At 44.3% G+C, this 13,236-nt stretch overlaps 1 protein-coding gene across 1 annotated transcript; it reads right to left on the reverse strand.

The window, feature by feature from the left end:
• Window positions 1-494: 494 nt before the first annotated feature.
• LOC101955974 (protein SPATA31F1) lies at window positions 495-11,735 on the reverse strand. The gene is made up of 4 exons (XM_040285967.2): window positions 11,403-11,735; window positions 10,715-10,760; window positions 10,127-10,187; window positions 495-9,427 (listed from the first exon to the last, which is right to left on the reverse strand). The coding sequence occupies exons 1-4, from the start codon at window positions 11,544-11,546 to the stop codon at window positions 5,614-5,616; spliced, it is 4,065 nt and encodes a 1,354-aa protein (XP_040141901.2). The 5' UTR covers window positions 11,547-11,735; the 3' UTR covers window positions 495-5,613.
• Between the last annotated feature and the right edge of the window lie 1,501 nt (window positions 11,736-13,236).

Here is a 13,236-nt window from a genome sequence, read left to right on the forward strand (position 1 = left end):
TCCAACACTCACCATACTATGTCCCTTCTTTTAGGAAAACCCTCTCTGGGTTCCCTGACCCTACCAGGGACCTATTCATTGTTCTGTAGCCCTGTGGCACAGACGTCTTGAAGAAATTATTACCACTGTAATCACTAACTGTTCTCCTTCCATTCTCACTTCAGTTTACTCCAGTCACATCTTTACCTCCATAACTCACCCAAGTCTCTTCTTCTGAAAACCATGAATTATCTCCCAGTTGATAAATGATGGTCCTTATTTTACTTGGCGTGTTGGCAACTTTAAATTTTTTTTTAATTTATATATGACAGCGGAATGCATTACAATTCTTATTACACATACAGAGCATAATTTTTCATATCACATATGGGATTCATTATGCTTATATTATATAGTATATTAACACCAATTCATGTCTTCATACCTGTAATTTGGATAATAATAATCATCACATTCCACCATCATTAATAACCCCATACCTCCTCCCTTCCCCTCCAACCCCTCTGCCCTATCTAGAGTTCTTTTATTCCTCCCATGGTCCCTCTCCCTGACCCACTATGAATCAGCCTCCTTATATCAAAGAAAACATTCGGCATTTGCTTTTTGGGATTGGCTAACTTCACTTAGCATTGTCTTCTTTAACCCATCCATTTACCTGCAAATGCCATGATTTTATTCTCTTTTACTTCTGAGTAATATTTCATTGTGTATATATGCCACATTTTTTTAATCTATTCATCTATTGAAGGGCATCTAGGTTGGCTCCCCAGTTTCGCTATTGTGAATTGTGTTGCTATAAACATTGATGTGGCTGTGTCCCTGTAGTATGCTGTTTTTAAGTCCTTTGGGTATAAACCGAGGAGAGGGAGAGGGATAGCTGGGTCAAATGGTGGTTCCATTCCCAGATTTCCAAGGAATCTCCATACTGCTTTCCATATTGGCTGCATCAATTTGCAGTCCCACCAGCAATTTACAAGTGTACCTTTTTCCCCACATCCTCGCTGTTGACAACTTTTTATGTAGGAAATTACTTTCTGTTTGAATACTGTCTTGGCTTCCAGAACACCACACCCTTCTGGTTTTCCTGTTACCTCATGGACTACTGCTTTTCAGTGTCCTCTGCTTACTGACTGGTTCAATAATTAGAAATTATTTTCTAATTTCTTGAAGTGGAAGTTTCCCAGTACCCTGTGCTTAGATTTCTTCATTTTTTCCCCTTCCGCCCCCATTTTTTATATGTAGCCAGGCTTTCCTTGAGAACATCATGTTTCTGTGTGGAAGATAGACTGTTGAGAGTGTGCTCTCAGGATGAAACACAGATATTAGTTATAATGCTACTTCAGTAATGACAGCAGTAGAGGGTGTGGTAAGTGGTTATAGGCCAGATGTATTTTTTTAAAATTGGTGCATAATAATTATACATAATTATGGGATTCATTATGCTGTATTTGAACATGCACATAACCTAATTTGATCAATCTTATTCCCCAGTACCTTCCCTTTCCTAATGCATCTTTGAAGGTAGATACTACAGGATTTCTGATGGACTGGATATGGACCCTTAGCGGGGAAAGTTATAGATGACATCATTTTTTTTTTTGGTCTGAACAAATAGATGATGCTATCATTAACTGATGTGGGAAATATTGCAATTGGAGCAGATTTGGTTATGTGTGAGTGGGTAGATTTGGGGCAGGGATTTATGAGTTTATCTTTGCATAATTTAAGATGAATATTGGCTTCCAAATGTCAATGTTGCTTAGACAGTTTGGACATTGGAGAGTGTCTACTGCATGAGACCATGAGTTCCATTGTGGCAGGGCCTGTGTCTTGTTCACTGTTATACTGTCATAGTACCTAGAACATAGTAAGCACTCAAATATTTTAATTGTAGAATTTTTATTATTGACAATCTGGAGTCCTCCTCATCCTTTTGTGGCAATCTATATCTAATAGCATTCATCACATTGATGCAATGATTTGTCTTCTTCACAGCCCATTCTTGAGATTCATCCAATATTAATGTATTACTATGTGCTAGCCACTCTTCTAAGCCCTAGGGTTATGAGACACTATATGAGTCATTAAAGCAGGCTAAGGATGAGAAACTGAAATTCAAGGAAAGTTCATAAAAATAGAGAAGAGGGAGTCAAGTTAAGAGTTATCAAGATTAGAACTTGGTGACAGTCTTACTCTACAGACTGAGCAAAAAAGGAATGCATAATCTACTATTGTGGGATTCCCGAACACAGGACAGGACACAGGGGCATTCAGCAGGAAGCAGTGTTTGTTAAGTGCTGGCCCCTGCCTAGTGGATGTACATCCAAAGGCTGAGTGAGCCCCAAGCACAGAGGGGTATTGCCTTATATATGCTCTGTTAACCCCCTGGCCCTGTTACATGTTAGCCCCTTTGTCTCCCCTTTGTGGTAACATACATTCTGTTCTGATAGGGTATTTGGTATTATAGAATTGCAACTGTCACGTGGCTTTCTCTTTGTTTTGGGAGAGCCTGGACCACAATGCCATTTCCTGATGTCTGATAGGAAGGAGTGTGTTTGGAAATTTTGAATTAAGTTGCATTTTCTTTGGAGCAAGATAGAGTTTCTCCCCAGCTGTTGACTGTACTGTTTGTTGCTCAGGGGAAAGACTGGGCTAGAGGAATGGCTTTGGGAATCACCAATATATCAATAACAATTCAGGTTGGGTACAGATGTACAGTTATTTCTCTTTCCCTGATGAAGAAACCAGGGCTCCGAAATGTCAAGTAACTTAACAGATGTCAGAGAATTCTAACCCTGATTATTATTTTCCACATTCCATTCTTGTGACTTTGACCTTAAAATCTGCATCCTTCCCAAGGGGTCAGACATTTGGCCTGAAAATTATAAAAACACTCAAGGATTTTGTAATGTTTTCCTTGTGCTGTATTTTTCACCCTCTGTTCTTTGTTCATGTTTGTCATCTTTCCCTGAAATTATTTTCTGGCCATTTCAGCCAGAAGATTTCTTCCTAAGGGAAGGAAATGACCCAAATCTTTTACTTTGGGGAGCAAGTATAGCCCTGAGCTATGCCGTTCTGCCATGGCTTCCTTAAGAAACTAGGGGTTTCTCTTTTCCTTCCAGGGAACCAATGCCTGCTCCAACCAGGTAACTAGAGAAGGAAAGACAGGGGACACTCTCCTCAAAGTTTAGAGGGAATTTGAGTATGATGGCCACCATGAAGCTTTCCAACTGCTACAAGATGTTTATCAATCACACCTATTGCTCATGGAATCCAAGGTGACTCAGAGTCAAGGGGAAGCATGCAAGAGGCAGAGATGCTACGTCCCTGATCCTAATTTTAACCACCCATGGGACATTCACAGGCAAAAGAAAGTCTAAGTCCTTGTTAAATTCATCTAACCTGTGTTGAATAAAATGGCAGACTAGAAGGCCCCTGGACAGATAACAATATTAAAATCAGCAAAGGTCACTTCTAGGTCTCCAGAGAGGGTGAAGCTGGGTGATTGGATGACTTTGCTTCCTTCTGAGTCTCTTGTTTCTCTGAGGACCTTGTCTGGAAAAAAAAATAAAGCAATTCTAGAGGCAGGCTTCCAGTCATTTAAAGGGACACCAGCAGCTGTTTTTTTTTTTCATTTTTTTGTCCTCTTGTGAGCTGGAATGATTGTCTTTGAAAGTATCAGCCTAGCAGATAACAATTCTAAGAGTATCACAGACACTTACCAGATATTTACAATGCTTATGAAATAAGCCTATTTTGATTCAACATTAATGGCAGTGCTCTAACCCCACCAAGTTCATTTGCTCACCACTCCAAGAGGCCAAAACTAGAGGGCAAGTGTTTGGGGCAATTAAAAAAGTTTCCTGAGGAAGCCAATAAGCCAAAGCTCATAGAGGGGTTCAATAAAAATCCCGAGAATGAGTCTGATTTATTGATTTAAATAATTTGCTGTTTTTTAAAAAAAGTTTTCCAACTGCATGTCCAAGGTTACTGAAGCTATTTTTGGTGGGGGATCACCCACTCAGTGATGGTGTTGTGAGTGAGGGTGGGAGTTCAGTCTGGACTAAATAGCTAGCAGGAAAGAGTTCTATCTCAGTATAGCAAGCTGTACAAGAGGCCTTCTAAACAGATTTATAGGAGGGGTTTCATTCTATGGGGAGAATGTGGCTAGGACATAGTTTGATGGGGCTTACCTTTCTGTGTAGCGGTTTACAGACCTCAGCTTCTCAGTTCCATCTTGGATTTCTCCATTTCATTAAAATTTTTAGAGAATTGCACATATTTCATTAATGATTAAATAGATATTTCCCTGAAATAGCAAAATATTGGATATTCCCAGCAGGAGAGGCAAAGGGGCCAGAATTTTGTTTTGGTTGTAGAGACTCATGTGTAGCATTAAACGCTTAGATTTTTATGATCACTTTTTATGGCTGGTTAATAGACTGGACACTTTCTAAAAACCTTAAGAGCCTTCTTTTGACTATCAAGATGAATGTTTTTGGTGCTTTCTGAAATGCAATGGGACATAATGAAGAGATGGAAGGGATGGCAGGAATCAAGGACTGGAGTATTACACTTACTTAGTACAGTCCTTGGTAGGGGAAAACTACAGGAGTCATCCTCTGAGGGGAAGTTACCATGCAGATCCTGGGAGGGATTTAGTTGATTTCAGCACAATTACCATGAAAGTATACTCAGGTAGTAAGGATGGGAGACTCCAGGTGTAGACAGTATAGAAATAGGACACAGTACTAGAGATGGATATAAACTGCTGGCAGTAACTTGATAAGCTCAAATATGTTTGGAGAACTGATTCTTTCCCAGATAACTTAAATGCTCATTTCTTCATCACACTAAGGCCAAGGAGACCCATGCTCAGTATTTACTCCCTCTCTCTACCTGAGAACTCTGGCATTGCCTTTGCCTCCTGGCTCTAAGTTTGTTTCAGTACCAAGCAAATTGAATTTTGTCCCTTATCATGCTCCAAGATCAGGAACATGTCAGCTTTTGTCCCAGGTACACAGACCTCCAACTTCATGCTCCTTCTTCCAGGTTCCCTGAAGGGAGGGGGACAAGCCGCTCTGCTTTTCTACTGGGACCTCATTCCAGGAGGGAGCCATCCCACACTCCTTAGGCAGTGGAATAAGAGATATATGCAACAGGGTTATAGCAAGCTCCCAGAATGGTTTCTCTAGAATGATCTTCCCAATGCCTACAAGGGAGTTTCTATCATTTAGTTTAGATATTTATCACATTAGCTATGTGTTTTGGATAAACACAAAAACAATCCCTCAACAAGGGAACATTCTGGCATGTCTTTAAAATGACTCATCTGAAATGTAGGTTAAAGCTCCTTGCCTACATAGGAAGGTTGTCTTAGCCTCCCTCATGCCTTCTATTAACAAAGTACAGTGTGATAAGGAGGAAAGAGACAATTCTTTGTTTTGAGATATAGACTATTATTTCAGGTGGTACTCTGCTACACCTGTTCATCAATGGAAATGAAAATAGCGCTCTTCAAGGGATGCCCAGGTTGGGGAGCCTCGAAACACTTCCTTATTGCTTTGAGAGTTCTCTGGAGCAGGACAATGTTTCAGAGCTGAGGGCTGGAAGCTAGGGGAGGCTCCCTGGATGGGAGGCACCAGCCACTCGAGGACAGTGCCGAGGGCAGTGGCGGGGATGGCCCTGGGTTGAGGCAGAGCCATGCTGTCGGGAGCGTAGCCGGAGCTTACTGTCTGGGGAATGGGGACCATTTAAGGCAGCTGGGCCTGCTGGCTTCTTAGGGGAGGCTGAACGGGCCTTGGCATCTAAGAAGGTCAGGCCTGCTGGCTTCTCAGGGGAGGCTGAACGGGCCTTGGCATCTAAGAAGGTCAGGCCCACTGACTTCTTAGGGGAGGCTGAACGGGCCTTGGGGTGCCCACTTGGCTTCTCTGTCTTAGTTCTCCCCGTGGGGCTTTTGGCTGGAACGAGGCTCTTTTCAACATTTTCTTTTCTGGTTTTGGACACTTTCCCAGCTTTGGAGAACATGGACTCTACGTGCCCTTTGCCTTTCTTCTCAGGGCTAATGCAGTGCAGAAAGGATTTTATTTTATTTCTCAAGTCAGTCTCTGGAACGATGGGCTTCTTGTGAGAATGGGCTGGCATTGCCTTCCCCTGCAAGACCTGACTGTGCAGAGTTTGGCCCTGCAAAGGTTTACCCTGAATTTTCTGGGGGAGGAAAGACTTGTCCTGGGAAATGCGAGGCACCAGGGGCTGGGCATTCTTAGGGTTCCTTGTGGGCTCAGGGATGACATGTGGCTTGCTTGGACTGTCTTGCCTGTCAGGCTCAGATTCTTTCCCCCCAGGAACTACTGGGGGTGGCTCTGGGGACTGCAGCTGAGGGTGATGCTGGTGGCTAGGTGGACAGGGATCCTCAAGAAGAAAGCTCTGGTTCCATCGCCAGGAACCTCGGGATGTCCTGTTCATCCTTTCTGGCCTCTGATCTTCAGCAGGGTGTCTTTCTTCACTGATTGAGGAGACCCCAAGCCCTGCATCCCCTTCTCCAAGGTCCCCTGCTGCCTTGGGTTTTCCTGGGTCCTCTTTCTTTTCTGCCAATGCCAGGACTTGGGCTGAGTCCTTGATCTTGTCAGGACTTTGGAGCTCAGGGATCCAGGGTTCCTCCAGGATGGGATTGTTCACACTGGCCTCCACCTGAACACAAAGTATCTGGGCCTTGGTCATGTTCGCATTGAGTTGTGAGGTCTTGGAAGCCCGGGGGGGTGATCCATGGGGCACTGGTTTGGAACTAAGTGCCTTTAGGTTGTGCTGTACTGCCTTCAACTCAGTGGCCAGCTGTTTTTTAAGGGGGATCCATTCTGAGTCTGGGGCAGGAGGAGACTCTGGTGTGATGGACAGTTCCTGGACTACTGTGCTCTCTGGGGTGCTTAGACTCCTAAGAGACTCCTGTGTGGATTTGTTCTCAGTGAATCCTTCAGTTGGTTCCCTGTTCTCCCTTATCCTTATGGAAATTCCCAGGTGTATCTCTATGACCTTTTTTCTCAGGTGAAAATTTAGTTTGGCCAAGATGTGTGTCTTGGATGAGGAGGGGATAGCAGGAAGAGTCTGGCTCTCTGGAGGTACCATCTCTGTCATTTCTTCCACCCGAACTTCAGGCTGGAACTCCTCTGCGTTGTCTGCCCAAGTCTCATCATCATCTTGAAAGCACGGTTCAAGCCTCCTGCAGGGGTCTTCAGATGAGATCATCTGAGTCAGTGGAGGAGTCAGAGGCTCCTCTGGGCTTTCCACAGGCCCAGACACCATCTCTGTGATTATAGGTTGACTACAGATTGCTGGAGCCATGGCCCTAGAGAGGGCCACACAGTACAGAGCAGGCAGTCCTGACAGGAAGACCAGATACTTGTGCCGCAGCATGGTTTCCAGTTTCTCAATGGCTGTCTCAGACAGGACTCGGGGCAGCTTAGGGTGTTCAATGTCAGCACTTGGTAAGGCCTGCTGCTGCTGCTGATCAAGGGCCACTGGCATCCAGGGCATAACTTTGGGCTGTGGGTCAGGTTCACTTGCTGCCTGCAGTTCTGGGTGCTGGCTTTGTGGAATGCAAGGGAAGGGAGCCACTGCCAGGCCTCCAGGAATTCTGCATTCCCAGGAGCTGAATACACAGGCAGGGACCTGGCCCTGGTGGATCTGTCCACATTTGGAGTCGATGTGGCTCTGCAATATTTCCTTGGCCTGGGCAAACAAGTGTGGCATGGGGGTGGGCATTTGGGCTACCATGGGTGAGAATAGGACACCAGCCTCATTGTCGTCTAGGGTTGCAAGCGGGGGCATGCTCACCCTGGGTAGGGCTGTGCTGCTCCAGGACAGGGTCTGCTGGTCAGTGGAGGAAAGGAGCAACTGAATGGACTGCTGAATCTTTGGGGGCAGGCCCCAGCGATGGTGAATCAACTGCTTCTGGAGATGGAATTCCAGCAGCCTGCGGGCATGCTCTGGGAAGAAGAGCAGTTCCCTCGTGAGGACTGAGAAAGACTTTCCTGGACAGGAGGTCTTCATGGTCTCAGGGGGTTGGATTTTGTCACATGGTTCATAATGCACGGGGCTTGGGGCATGCTGAGATCTCTGGAAGACTGCTGGCAGGCCCCACTGAAGCTGGAGTTGCCTCTGCAGCAAGTGCCATTCCAAGGCTTCATACTCAGCTGTAGTCAGAAATGGGACACTGACTTGATTCTTAGAGGGAGACATGCAATTTAGGGGGGTTGGGTGTGAGCCTGGGGCTGAGGTTGGGGCTGACTCAGGTGGAGTTTTGGACAGCAGGGGATAGAGCTCATTGAAGAGAAGAGAACCATTCAAGGGGGACCTGGGCATACTCTTGTTCCTGGAGAGGCCTTTAGAGTCCAAGAAAGTGGCCACCAGGGATTCACTATGCAGAGTAGGGAGGCCACAGAAGAGCTGGTTATATTTGCTCTGTGAGTTATTTGCCTGACCACTTGGCAGTGAATAGAGGTCATTTAGGTCTTTAAGGGCTGGAGATGGCAAGGCTAAAGCCACAGGTTTTGGGATTTTCTGGCAGTGGTGTCTTTGTTCTGAATCTATAAGGGACCATTCAGAAACCCAGAAGGTCTGAGTGGGTTGGCCAGCCATATATGAGCACCAGGTCTGGTGAGAAATTGTCCCAAATCTATGGACACAGATCTGAGAAGTATTATTTTGGATTAAAGAAACTGGTTGGTTATTTTCAGACTGGCAATACATTGGTGGGTTTGGCATAAGCTGCCTCAGGGATTCCTCCACTCGCCTGGGGAGCCCCCACCTCTGGAAATGCATCCATTTTTTTACATGTACTTCAAGAAGCCTCAGGACTTCAGGACTAAAGAATGGCAGGTGTGCATAGGGGACTATATGCAAGGCCAAAGGTTGTGCCAAGGTTGTGAGCTCTTGGGTTAGGGGCATATAAGTGACCTGAGTGTTCAAGGACTGCTGGCCTTGGTTCCCCTGGACAAAATTGGGGTTGTTCTGTCTCATCTCCTGCTCATTCCCTGGAACCACAGACAACTCAAGCCTTGAAGAAACCATAGTCTGTGGACCTACAGGCATCTCTACCAGTTGAAATTCCTGTCCTAGCGGGAGGCGATCAGTCCAGTATTCTTGAATTCTGATTTCTTCAGTTGTTAGTGCTGGGGTGACAGATGTCCCTGAAAGGTCTCTGGAGTGCTGGGAATGGAGCTCCAGATTCTGCTCAAAAGACATACTTGACATGGACAACATCTCTAAGCAAGAAGAGCCCTGTGATGGCCCCAGAAATGTGGGGGAGATCTGGTTGTTCTCATCCTCCAGCAATTGCTGAATCTCCAGAGCCACACCATTGCAGATTTGGCAGTAGGGATCTGCACACAGAAGCTGCCTCACGCTTTCCTTCTGGGGAAGCCAGCTGTGGCTGGGAAGGAAATCATGGCAATCATTAATAGAGTGACATCTACCTCTGCAAGAATTGTGGGCTGAGGATTTCTACCTCCATCCCTGAGTCCTATAAGAGTGGGGCCTATGCTATGAAAAATGAGTTCCTTATGGGATCTCATCATTCTGAGAATGAATCCCTTATGGGATGTCTGTGCTGCTGTACCCAGCCTCTGTTGATTATCAGTCTCATTCTTCAGAAATTTTAAGAAGATAATAGGCTCCTGGATGAGGGGTCCCCAGGAATTGTCCTTCCTGAAGACAGACCAGAGGAGGAAATGTCAGCAGGGTCCAGGAAGACCCAGGAATCTTCCCTTGAAAATGTGTAACTCTAAAAAGAACATGAGAAAGAGGACAGCTTTGTGCAATACCCATTTTCTTAATGGGATAATTGTGTCCTGGCTGAGTGTAACCCCATGTAGTGATTTGTATTTACTGATCAAATCTTACATTGTAGAACTACTGTGACCCTAGCACATTACTGAATAGGGTGTCTCTTCCCTCTTGAGGTGTTTGAACTACTGTCTTCCCTTGCAAACCTCTCAACCAGGGAACCAGCCTCCATCCTATCTGTCTCCTCCCAGTCATTATTCCTCTCCTCATTTCTGCTCCAGCCCAGGCTGAGAGACCACCACAAGGCAGGCTGAGAGTTGAAAGACTGCAAAGAGCAAGAGATCACCTTTTCATGACAGAGAGCAGCTTCCGCGGCTTCTCAGCTTCTTCTTGGCAAAATCTTCGAGCTGAGGAACCAGGACAGTTTTATGTCATGTGTGTACTTCAGGGACTTTCTCTAAGAAGCTGGAGCCCTTTGACTCTCAGCGAGAGGGGACTGAAAAATTCAACTGTTCAATGCTCTAAGACACTTCAGTGTAAATCGGATCATTCATGACTTGCTCTCCTGCACCTATTATCATCTGACCTTCACAACCTCACTGTGAGGGAGGGTCATCAGATGGTTTTATGGAGGACAAGATTGAGAGATGAAGTGTTACAGAGGATTTTAAAACTAGCAAATGACCATTAAGGGCATCTGTTTTACTTCCTCAATTCTTTATTCTCCAGGGAATGAGGTAGACAATTTTCAAACATTCCCAGGTTCTGATTTCCTACCCACAGAATTCCTCTATGAAAGTTGCCGATTTGGGTAGTTGGAGATTTCAGTGGTTAGAACACCCATTTCCTGACACCAGGGGTCATAGAGGGACAACTACCACATGGGAAGCTAGCCCACAGTGGAAGGGAGTCAGAGAAGAATTTAGGACTTTACCTCTTGATGCTGCATCTCTTGCCCTTTGCCTGACTTTTCGGTGACGCTTGAAGACAAAAACATTAGAATGAAAGTGGGACACCATTTTCTTTTTCATGTCCAAAATGATACAAAGCTTACATACATTTCCTATCCTTTCCTATGTATTTGTCTGCATTTTATATACTCTTCTACATTTCCTTTACCTATACTTCATCTTTTTTTTCCACCTCAACATTTTTCCCTTCTCTGCTATTTCTGATTCTCTTTAAGTCTTTTCCAAACTCTGTACCTCCCATAGGTCTATGAGAAGTTCTGATGGAAATTGGCAAAAACAAGAGGAAGAATGGTACACCCTGAAGGAGGTATGGTTCTAATAGTCACAGGGCTTGAGCTTGTAAGTGATTTAAAAGACTGTAAGCCAGAAATTCCCCCATATGGGGAAATCTTCTGAGAGCCAGTGAAGTAGATCCCATATCCAGGTCTCCACTCAAGTCAATCAGAGGTTGTTGGCTTTTCAGTTAGGGTAAAGTACAGGGGTGAACTTGTTTTAAAAAAGTACTTTTAGCCTCTGAGGAAAAAAGGACTATATAAAAGTACCTGAAGGTATGGTATTAAATTTGGCAGGGAGGGGTAGTGAGGTCATAAGGTGTGACCCTGGACCTTGAAAGCTAAAACTAGTTCAATTGTGGTCACAGCATTTCCCTACCCGGCAGCAGCTTCTTGTAGGCTCGAGCTTCAATCCACAGTAACTCCGTCTAATCTGCCAGATAATTAAGATAATGATGAAAATGAAGCCATATGTATATAAGAACTGTCCAAAGTCCCACAGAACAAATGTAAAGGTCAACATGGCCTAAGCTTCATTAGCATGAGGAGACCAACCATCTCCATATCTAGGCGTTCAGGGGTCTAGTGCCAAATGACTCCCAGTGCTTCACCCTTGTCATGTCCGCCTCACAGAGGACAGAACCAGGCTGCAGACTGCATCACAAAGCCCTCCTGTTTCACAAGGGAGGCTCATGTGGTGGTTCAGTCTGTAGGAGAAGGTGTCCGCTCCTCTGTGAAGGTTGCAGAGCCTGCGTCTAGAGGTGCCACACACACATGTCTATTTCCCACTTTCTCTTCATTCTCCATTTCCCACAACAGGCTGCTGGCTCGGCTCACTCCTTTCACAACTGTTTGGTCACCTGTCCTAAGAAAACTGAGTGCTTTTGTGACACAGGGGAGGGAAGGAAGAGTGGAGGAAGAGTGACTGGGATGGAGGAACTTCACCAACTCCCCACTTCCCAGTAAGAAATGTAGGCTATCTCTAGCAGAGGTACAGGTGGGTAGTTGGGAGAGTAACAAATTCTTAGGTTGAAACCTAATCACCAGGATGATATTATTAGAAGGTAGGGATTTGGGGGAGGTGATTAGATAATGAAGGCTGAGCCTTCATGAATGGTATTAATGAACTCATAAAATTATAAGGAAGTTGTTTTTCCTTTCACTGTAACAAGGACATGGTGCTTGTCCCTTACAGAGGATGCAGCCACAATGCATCATCTTAGAAGCAGACACAACTCTCACCAGAAACAGAACCTGTAGGCTCCTTGATCATGGCTTTCAGCTTCCATAATAGTTAGAATTTTTAAAAATAAATTACAGTGTGAGGCATTTTGTTCTAGCGGCAGAACAGATTGACAGTATATATTTAACTTTTTAAAAATTTCAAACTGTTCTCCAAGATGTTGGCACCATTTTCATTCCTGATACAGTGTAGAATAGTGCTGACAACCCTTGATATAATCAGTCTTTTTAGTTTTAATGATTCTAATAGGTGTGTAATGGTGTCTTGTGATTTTAATTCACACTTTCCTATTGAGTAATGATATTGAACATCTTCTCATCATGCCTTCCATTTATTTTATATAGTGAAGCATCTACACAATACTGTGTTGATTTGCAAAATACACTGAAAATAAATTACCAAGAACTGGTGCAGAGTTTTATTAACTATAAATCTATAAATGTCCAATTCTTGCCATTCTTATTATGTGAACTGATTTCAAAAGAGCTAATTTTCTGATGGCTTTTAGGAGTCTAATACAGCACTGTGAACTCTAATAAATATAAAAACATTCAGTTTTCAAACAACTTTGAGCCTTGTGTATGTATGCATGATCATTCCAATTGCTTGATCAAAGATGGACTTTAGGGGAGCAAGAGTAGAAAAGAGACTGTTAGGAGGCCATTGTGGTAGCCCAAGCTAGACATAGTTGGGGCTTAGACTGTGTTTTTAACAATCTTGGATTTGATGAGATCTTGTGAACATACTTTGGAAACACATGTTCTGATACATTGTTGAGGATAAAGGAAAAATAAAGAAAGAAGGAAAGACCTCAGGTTACTATTGGCATTAGAATTAGATGACTGATGCAATTTAACGACAATGTAAAGCCTGAGGATTATGAATTTGTGTGTGTGCGTGTGTGTGCGAGCTCGCGCGCGCATGTACACACACACGCGCACACACACGCACACACACATGGGGAATTAAT

Source organism: Ictidomys tridecemlineatus, chromosome 4 (genome assembly GCF_052094955.1).
Source record: "Ictidomys tridecemlineatus isolate mIctTri1 chromosome 4, mIctTri1.hap1, whole genome shotgun sequence".
NCBI lineage: Eukaryota > Metazoa > Chordata > Mammalia > Rodentia > Sciuridae > Ictidomys > Ictidomys tridecemlineatus.